At 46.0% G+C, this 10,305-nt stretch overlaps 1 protein-coding gene across 11 annotated transcripts in view; it reads right to left on the bottom strand.

Annotated features, from left to right (window-relative positions):
- The window catches only part of Clec16a (C-type lectin domain containing 16A), a 216,460-nt gene that overhangs the window by 141,667 nt on the left and 64,488 nt on the right, over positions 1 to 10,305 (bottom strand). For all 11 annotated transcript variants that reach the window (XM_031362484.1, XM_031362528.1, XM_031362522.1 and 8 more), the window contains one exon: positions 2,610 to 2,742. In XM_031362484.1, the coding sequence (XP_031218344.1) occupies positions 2,610 to 2,742 (133 nt within the window). The remainder of the gene's footprint in view (positions 1 to 2,609; positions 2,743 to 10,305) is intronic.

Raw genomic sequence — 10,305 nt, 5'->3', positions numbered from 1 at the left:
TTGACAATCACCTGGTGTCTCTGGAGATGGTAGGTACAAAGTTCCTACTCTTTCATACTCCCATGCAATTGGCAGACAGCACAGGCATGTATCATTACTTTAAAGAAAGGATGGAAGGAATAAAGGTGAAAACAGGAGCAGTTTAACAGACCTGGATGGCTGGGCATGGCACCGTCAGAAACATGAACATGTTTGAAGGCACAACTAGAGTCAGAGTGCCTAGGTTCAAATGCCGGCCTGCTGCTTCCTGTACAACCTGCTAAGCTCCTCAACTGCACAGAGGCCCTGCATACCAGGAGGCTGAGTGGAGGGCCCTTAGAGTAGGGTCATGCACTGCACTTGATTACTATACTTAATATTTCAATGATACTTCTCTGTGATTTCATTTTGCTCAGCAATTTCTTGGGCCAATATTCCTTGACTAGAAGAATTGATAGTAAGGTCTCTCACCTTCCGTGCTTTGTGGGTAAGATATAAAAAGTGGCCATAACCTGGAAAATGCATATCCCAAATGCTGCCCTTCCCAAGGTAGGGCCTAGCCTAGCAAGACTTCAGTAACAGAAAACAGAACAGCACAAAGCAGGCCTGGGGGCAAGAGGCTGTGCTCCCATCTGAGGCCACCCCACTGAACGCCAGGCCGAGGTCAAGAAAGCCAAGTACTCTAGAGAGCGATCAAGGTTGTATTTCACAACTGGAAGGACATGAGGGCATTAGCAGTATGGACTATCTATGAAAATAGAAAACAGGACTGTTCAAATGAGACCACTTGCTGCAGACTCTTCCACATCATCTTGAATATTTTAGGCTTTTGATGAGCAGGGTGGGCCAGTGCTCTGCTGCTCAGTAGCACTCCAGGCCCCACAGCTCCTGAGTCCCTAGCTGCACAGTGCATAACATGGAATACAAAGCTGAAAAATGGAAATAAGTAGTAAAAATGTATTTGTCACGTTTCAAATAAACCCGGATACACAAAACTTAAAAGGAAAACCTTAAGGGGACGGTGCCCTAAGGGGTCCTTGTCTCTTGCTGCCCAGGAGGTAGCTCCAGACCTCTGCTATGTGCAGATTGGGGTTCTATGAGCTTCTAGCAATAACTATGCCAAATTTGAGACTAGAGTAAAGTACAAAACATTTCTTGTAAGATAGCTGGTTGCAATTTGCATTATATTTGCACTTGGAAACAGTATGGATGACCAAGCACAAAACAAGGGAGGGCTTGTGGGTGAGCTATCATTTATATATGAGATGAAGTATTATGAAGCCACTAAGAATCTGTTTACTAACGGGATCATGATGTGAAAAGATGCTGGGGTTTGGTACTAGATAGCAAAAGCGAGTAATAAAACAAGACAAGTGGTCCTGAAAAAGTCAGTAAGAGATACTGAAATAGGAACATCTGGGAGCACTGACTTTGATTTCTTCTTTGCACTCCTAAAAAGTTTTTATATTTTTCTGGAGGTGTATGACTTATATATATTTTAAAGATTGCTGAGTAGGGTTCATGGTGCACATCTTTAATCCTAGCACTTAGGAAGCAAAGACAAATGGAACTCTGTAGGTTCCAGGCCAGCCAGAGAGAGCTACTTACTAAGATAGTCCCAAAACAACAACTTTTTTGGAGGTGGGATAGGGTGTGGTGGGGGTTCTTTGTATTTTATTTTGGGTCTAACTTGACCCCAAGTATAGGCTAAACTCTGTACAAGGGAAACCCCAGCAGTTGCAGTTCTCTCCATGATGGAATAGACATTGAGATTTAGCTAATGCTCTGGGAAACAAGTGGCCATCTTCCTTTACCCTCTCCTTGTTCCCAGCCTCAGACTGGGAGGGGGGTGCTAGCTAGGGATGCTGTCTCGGGCTCAAGGACACACAGAAAACCTGTTGGCTCAGGCCTGTAGGCATCCCAGCTTAGTCACCTGAGTCAGCTTCTGTTAGAAAGCTATGTGGTCACAGTTACCAGTTAGTCATCCAAGGTTTAAAAAGAACTCAATCAACTCTTAGAAGCCCCTGTTCCCTAAAATGCAGGAAAAAAAGAAGTCATTCAGCCCCAAATCAAACAAAACATCTTGTTCTCTTCACTTTCACAAAGCTACAGTGTTGTTTCAGGATCATGATTCCCTGTCCTGGATCCTACAAATCTGAGCACATCACCACAGGGTTACAGAAAGGAGCAGCTGATGTTCTGGAAGCACACAGCTTCACCAGCCACCTCTGAGGTGAGAACAACAGGTCAGAGCAATAGGGCCAGGACAGGTGGCAGCACTGAACCACACAATGTGCAAAGGCCCCACAGACATGGGCGAGCATGGCAATCAGGGATTGAGATGAGAGTTCCATGCCTGACTCATGAGGGGGTCTTCCTGGGAATGTCCTACATCCTTTAGACCCAGCCTAGCTACCAACTTTTCCACTGTGGTAGTGTCCTGGACTGGCCACCTTGCCAAAGAATAAGGGTATGAAGATGTGACTAAGGCCAGTTCTTCCCTTACATACTCAAAGAGCTTGTGTCTCTGGGTGGCCAGAGACAGAAGCTGGGAACAAATGGTGGGCAGGAGAAAGCCATGACTATGTGTTTGCCCTTTCTCGAGGCTGAGGGGCTGTCTCGCTGCTTACCTGCTCCACTGTGCAGTCTCTGAGCTCGTGGCAGCACTCTTCTCCTCGTCTGTGGTGTTCTGTTCCTGCACCGAGGTTCCAGCAACGGCTACCTCTGAGAGCTTGCCGAGCTTCATGATCACCATCTCAATCTCTGGAAGCAAACATGGAGACAGGTGAGCCCAGCTGGCATCAGTAACAGAGACTCAAGTTGTAGACCAAGCATGTGTAAAGCACCCCAGACATGCTAAGCAAGCCTCAACAGTGGGGGGTGGACACCAGCAACATGTGGGGAAAAAATGTCCAGGCCAGAACTCTCTGTTCATCCACCTGAGCAACACCAAGACATGAGCCCTGACTTGGACAAACACAAGAAGTTACCTGTTTTAGTTCCTGACATAAGACACTTAACTCAGTCATTACCACATTTCCTTTCCAAAGGGTTGGGGGCAGCTCAGAAGATGGACCATGGGGCTAATGTGTCCTTACCTAATTCACTGGACTGCTCGGAAGCTCTCTAATGTTAGAAACAGCTCTGGCAGGACAGAGGCCATGTTTCCACCTTTCTATTTACAACCTCTGAATGGTAGACACAAGTTAGAAACCTCATTTTGTTCTTCCCAACTCTGGAAGAACAACTTATAGCAACTGACTGAAATTGCAGTATATATTTTATTTTTACAAATATTAAGGACCACTGAGTAGAACTGGAAGTCAAGAGCAATCCTGTGCTTCCTGGTGTCCCCACCAAGAGTCCTTGTCATGTGCTGAGGCCATTCTCAGGTAGGTGCCCTTCCCCTGAGGTCCCTTAGCTGGCTCCACATGCTCTTCTCCTCATCTGTTCTCCACAATTGAAGAACTAGCCCAAGTGGGAGTAAGTGGAAACAAGCTCATGTCCCTCTTTTGTTCCAAGCTCCCCATGCCTTCACCTCACATTCTAGATGAAATCCAAAGGGTGCAGACCATGGCCTACTCCTCCTATGCCTGGCCTGTCTGCCTCTGACCTCACACCCTGGCCTTCTCTGCCTTGCTGGCTCCCCACTCTGGCCATGCTAGGCATATTGTCTGTTGGCTGTCAAATGACCCCCACTTTCTCAGACATGGGCGTTACCCGGTTACATCTTCTGATGCTCAGTTAAATGTCCCTCCTTGGAGACGCCTTGGTTACTGTCCTCACCCATCCTTCCCTTAGCTCTTTTTAAGTGTTACCAACTAAACTGCACACCGTGTCCAGGTTTCACCTCTCCCCTTTCCCTTCCTCATGTCCTTTCTGGTTCTAGGCTCTCATGAGATCAAATCACTGTGTGGAGACTCTTCTGGGCCCTGAGAGATTTTTCAGGATTTTCCTGGATTTGGAGGAACTTGGCAGTGTATGGGGTCCTGGCTAGAAATTCTGAGAAATCCCAGGACTGGAGTTTGTCTGACTTCCTCCCCCCGCCCCCCGCCCAGTCACTAGGTTGGGGTTGATCTGAAGAGGAAGACCACAGATGGGAAATATCCTTCTTGTGACAACATGACCTTAAGACAGGTGTCAGTTCTCTAGCGGCCAGGTTACTATCAGCTGTCCCCAGGATCAAGCTACTCCCCTCTTCCTTCTATGCCACGTTCAGTGGAACAAAAGTCCCCTGGAAAGTGTTGCTGCTGCTGTTGCTGCTGCTGCTATCACTGTTTGCAGTGCAGGGGCTCATATCTGGGGTCTCATGGTAGCTGCAAAGCCCTTTGAGCTACACCTCTTAACACTATTGGTATAACTTACTTGGAATCCTTCAGAGCTCCTCTCTGCCTGTCTCCTTGTTTCTGTGTGACTCTATAGCACCTCTGACTAGCAGCATTGGCATTCTGCTGCTTTACCTACTTACCCTTTGCCATCCTCTACTGGTAAGGGCTTCACAAGCACTTCTGCCTCCCCAGCACACAGTGTACCTCTTGAATATGTGAATAGATCACTCCCTGGATACAGTATGATATGGGAAATTTGGGTGCAGACAGAACCAGCAATGGGTTGTAGCAGCTGTGGTATGGGGTAGGGTGTTTGAGAGCCTGGTATGTTCACAAAGTTCTCTCCTGGGAGATGTCTGAGCATCCCCATGCCATCCACCCCTTCCCGGCACACATAGACATACACACTCTTTCTGAGCTCTCTTAGAGTAACGTACTTGAAGGCAGCCCCTGGCATGGAGGCAACCCCACACATGTTCCCTTGGGAACAAGACCTCTGGAGGCTTACTCTGGGTTCCCTGCCCTCCCCCATTTAATTTGAAGCCAGAGACTAGCTGAAAGTTTACCACAGGGAGGTCACCATCATCAAAAGTAATCTTCAAGGGGTATGTGGACAAGTGTTCTCTCTGGATTGTTTTATATGTATCTTATAGGCATTGCCAGGCAATTCTAGCTGCATAAAGAGCCAATTCTTTTGTGCAATGAGGATAAATTTAAAAAATAAACAAGTGCATCAGTTCCTACTGAGTGGACAACAGAACACAGTCCTCAGTCATGGCTGTACAGGGAGATGGCACCAACCCTGTATTAGGCACAAATTTTTTTCTTTCCTTGTTGTTCTACAGTTCTCTTCAATACCTAACTTCTTCCTAGTCATCTCAGGTTACCCCAGAGTGAGGTACAAGACCATTGGCTAGGTCGGTCTTTTCCTTATCCTTATATTTTGTTTGCTTTATACTGTATATGACTTGACATGGTGATGAGAATATGTACTATCACAATCAATGTGGGCTTTTGGGGGGGGGGTGCAGGCTTTTATTTTGTTTGTATCTCATTGTGTTTACGGTTAAGGAATGTCACCAAAGACATCTGAAGTCTCCCAAGCTACAACACTTGCTTCCCCTTGACTCTGGCCTCTGACCTCTGCCTGGTGATCCCAGGCCCAACTTGTGCATGCTGTAAGCTCACTTCTCCTGGCAGAGCTCCACCTGCTTGGCTGACAGGGTGGAAACACTGTTTCCCACAGCTCTCCAAGGTCACAGGGCTCAGTTCCAGTGCAAAGTGTGATGGACAAGCCAGCATATCACAGTAGTCCCTTTTTCAGCCTTTTCCTGTCTCTGGACACCATTAGGATTCTGGAGCAAAAGAAGAGTTCAAGGCAATCCAGTTCACTGCTAGCTGGTCAATTTTTCAAGTGACTCAATAACTTTTGCTTTTTGCAATGCAGGAGATAGAACCCAGGACCTTGTGCATACTGGGCGAGTACTCTGCCAATGAGCCACACCCATCACCATCAAAGGGACTTTCCAAGGCATGCCAACATGGTGGACAGCTGAGTATAAGGTTGTTCCAGGCCAAAGTGAGTAAATATCAACTGTCTGCCCACATGGTCACCCGGGCACTACGGAGCCCCTTCCTGGAATTCTAGGACCTTAAAAAAAAAAAGAAGACAACAACAACATCACAATACCTGAAATCTGCTTGTTTGTTCCAAATTTGGCCACCAACTCTGAGAAAGAGCCACCCAGAAGTACAATAGTTGTCTATGCAGCCAGAACACACAGCAGAAGCTAGCCCAGCTCCCACTGTGGCACAGAAACCAGCAGTAAGTGACTGTGTCACCCTGTGCTCCCAGCTGCTCAGTTGATCCTACAGAGTTCCCCAGATTTCGCTGATTTCTAGTGAATGTAGATCAGTTCTTTCAAGGCCAGGATGGGTCTTCATCCTTTTGTAAACAATTTTAACCAGCTAAGTTTTACAGTGAAAGTTCTCACCTGGGCTCCATGAGCTCTCTGTCCCTTTTGAAATGGAGAGAACTGGCTTTGGGGAGAGGGTCTCCCCAGCCTGTCATAGATCTTTAAGAGCATATGACCTTTCTTGTGAGCCCCTCTTTCCACTATACCAGAGTGTCTATGGTGGTCTTGTGCTGTTCTCCAGCCCCACTGGCTGACCTGTCCTTGCTGATGCTGTACTCATTCCAGGGCAGCCAGCTTTCACCAATAGGACAACCAGGATGCTCCAGTGACTCAGGAGCTACCAAATGGCCAAAGATTCTGCTAATGGTAACTCAAGGGCTCCATCTGAACCTCAATTATACTTTGAGTCATCCCCAGCCCTACTAACCATGTTTCTGTTTAAATGAGAATGCCATGTTGAAGGGATTAGCACTTTTAAAAAATGTAAATTGTGTGTATGGGGAAGGGTCTGTGTGCCTATGAGCATGTGCAGAGCAAAGAAGAGGATATTGGGTGTCAGGCTCTATCAATTTCCACTTTAATTATTTGAGGCACACTCTCTTACTGACTTACTGACAGTCTCTTATTATAAGGCAACCAGTGAGCCCTAGGGATCCTCCTGTCTGTGCCCCCACAGCAGTAGAATTACAGGCATTCGAAAAAGCACACCTGGCTTTTTGATTGACTACTGGGGATTTGAATTCATGTCTCCAGGCTTATGCAACAAGCACCTTTACCTGCTGAACTAGCTTCCCAGCCCTAATGGGCTCACTTAAAGACTATTGTGCCCTCATCTAAGCGGAGAAGGTCCTTGGAGGCCAGCAGCTTTTACTAGGTACTAAGGCTGTACAGGACTTGTGGGTCCCCAGTCGGTGGCACTGCTTGGGTGGGATTAGGATGGCCTTACTGGGGAAGTATGCCACTGGGGACAGGCTTTGAGATTTAAAAAACCAGGTGCCACTCATAGTTCACTCAAGCTTGCTGCTTGGGGTTCAAGAGCTCTCAGCTGTTCCTGCTGCCATGGCTAGCTGCTGTGACATGTCCCCACGGTGATGGCAATGGATTTTTATCCTTCTGGAACCTCAACGACAAAGAAAAGTGTCAAGAGTGCATCTATCACACTGCCTTATCAGCAAAAAGGACAAAAAATAAAGTACAAATTTGGCTTTCCTTTTCTCTTCTTTTTTTTGAGACAGAGGTTCACTATGCAGTCCAGACTGGCTGAGCTCACCCTGTAGACCACCACACCTGGCTAAATCTGCTTATGTTTACAACACACATGGAGGGGAGAAGGAGAGAAGATAATTCAGCAAAAAGGTCGAGGGATAAGGAGGGAAGCATATGGAAGCAAAGGACTTTTCTGTGTAGTCTTCAGTGTTAAAATACTACGTATTTTAAAAAAAGAAATTCTGTGTATGTAGGCTTGGGTTGGATGTGATCAGGATACATGGTACACATGTATTAAATTGTAAAACATATATATGAATTGTATCAACAAGAACACTAAACTGAACAAAAAGGGAAATGTCAAAATTTATCTAAAGTGAATGCCACACCTACCCTGAAGGAGGAAATGGGAGTGGGCCAATCCAAGAAGCATATGGATGAATAGCTGACTAGACATCCTAGGTTTTAGACACATGAGATACTGGGGTAGGGTGGCAGATGGAGAAATATTGCAAACAAATGCTCCACTGATTATGTACAGAACGCTGCATAATTGAACGCTGCAACTCTGAAGCTGTTCTGGCTTGTTACAGGCCTCAGAATAACTGTGGTGGAGAGAAGACAGAGGGGTTCACTGTAGACAAAACATAACAGGGAAGCCAAGAACTGTGGAAAGATGCTGGGACTGAGAGTCGGTACAAACTTTACTCTCTAAAACATGTACACATATTTGTATGTGTCTATATGTGTGCATGTAAAAGTAATGATGCATATGGTCCTAGCTCTGCCCACCGAAAAGACAAAAAGAAAAGCCATCTAGGAAGAATAAGACTACCCAAGGTCCAGATATGAGTCATACAAACGATCTGCCACAGAGAACAACAAACGTCAGGGACAGGCTGAGACGTGAGATGTACATGGAATAAATATGTTCTTATGTTAGAGACTGATCTAAAAGACACCACAGCCAGCTTGAAAGATTCCCAAGGGTCAACTCTGGGACAATTTGAGCACCAGTGTAATTAAATATAGTAGTGGAATAAAAACCATTAAAAAAATAGAGTCCATGCTGATAAAAGATAAATCACTGGCTGGGGAGAAGGGGTCGGATTACAGTGGAATGACAGCAGCATGCTGCCAGAAAGCCATAGTTTTGTAACAATTATGGTAAGCATTGGACCAGGTGAAAATTAGCAACAAATGCTCAGTCTAGGGCAATGCTGAAGAGGTACATCACCTACAAGTGTCCTCCCAGGAGCTGTGTAGAACTTGTAATTCTACTTGTAATTCTCCAGTGGAGATGCAGGCCAGCTCTTAATCAAGTGACCAATAAATACCACTCGGGAATGTGACACTCTCAAAAGGACATGGTATCACCTAATTTACATCAGCCAAGAAGGTAGACCCTTAAGCAGCCAGAGACCAAATGAGGACCACTTAAGTCACTGGAGGTCGAAGCAGATGATCTGCATTCTTCTTCAAAAACATCAATGTGCTGAAGGGTGCCCATCATTATGGTGTCAATACAGGAGACCTGTGCAGGAAGACCAAGAATTTGCAGCCATCTCGTGCTACACCTGCAAAATTCTGTCTCAAAAAAAGGAAGTACGTATTTAGAATGTGCAATAAAGGACACTTTTTTTTTTTAGGCCAACAGAGACAACAGGGACATAGATGGGAAAGAGTGTAGTGAGCATTTTGATTTAAGAACTCAGTTATGCTATGTCAACATGTTTTTGTTTTAATCCCAGGTGTGGGATATGGGGCTGCTTCAGTTAGTTCACAGATACTAACTATGACTGTCATATACTCTAGGAGGGCTGGGACTTTTGCCAGCTACTGACATGAGAATCTACAGAGGGTATAAATGGGAGAGGCCCGTAGGGCCTGGGGCAGCTGCTGCTGATCCCTACTGTTGCAGTTGCTGGATTGCTGGGTTTCTGGATATTCTGAAGACAAGATTGGACTTCCCCTAGGAACCCAACACCCTTAATCAGCAGGAAGTAGTCTAAAGAGATCTATTTTCCCTTCTCCCCCTCTAGCCTTTCTCTCCTACCTAGTGTTGGGAGTTGGAAGGGATTAGGGTGGAGTAAGGGTTGGAAGGGAACAGATACAAGAATCCAATAAAATAGCTAAAAAATCCACCAACAAAAGAGCTATGAACTGATGGTGACAGGTTTAAGAACAACTTGTTTGAAGGCCAAAGTGTGGATACTTCATTCCTTCTTAAAAGGGGGAACAAAATACCCATGGAAGGAGTTGCAGAGACTAACTATGGAGCAGAGACTGAAGGAAGGACAATCCAGAGACTGTTCCACCTGGGAATCCTTCCCATATTCAATCACCAAACCCAGACACTATTGTGGATACCAACAAGTGCTGGCTGACAGGAGCCTGATATAGCTGTCTCCTGAGAGGCTCTGACAGTACCCGACTAATACAGAAGTAGAGGCTCACAGCCATCCATTGAACTGAGCACAGGGTCCCCAATGAAGGAGTTAGAGAAAGGACCCAAGGAGCTGAAGGGTTTGCAGCCCCTTAGGACGAACAATAATACAAACTAACTAGTACCCTCAGAGCTCCCAGGGACTAAAACACCAACCAAAGAGTACACATGGTGGGACTAATTCCTCCAGCAGCATATGTAGCAAAGGATGGCCAAGTTGGTCATCAAGGGGAGGAGAGGTCCTTGGCCCTGTGAAGGTTCTATGCCCCAGTGTAGGGGAATGCCAGGGACAGGAAGTGGGAGAGGATGGGTTGGTGAGCAGGGGGAGTAGAGAGGGATTAGGGGGTTTTTTTTGTTTTTGTTTTTTGTTTGTTTTCATTTTTTTTCCTTGTTTTCGGAGGGGAAACTGGGAAAGGAGATATCATGTGAC

Source organism: Mastomys coucha, unplaced genomic scaffold (assembly GCF_008632895.1).
Source record: "Mastomys coucha isolate ucsf_1 unplaced genomic scaffold, UCSF_Mcou_1 pScaffold12, whole genome shotgun sequence".
Taxonomy (NCBI): Eukaryota; Metazoa; Chordata; class Mammalia; order Rodentia; family Muridae; genus Mastomys; species Mastomys coucha.
Note: the sequence above shows the minus strand (reverse complement) of the source record. Positions and strands in the feature narration are given on the sequence as shown.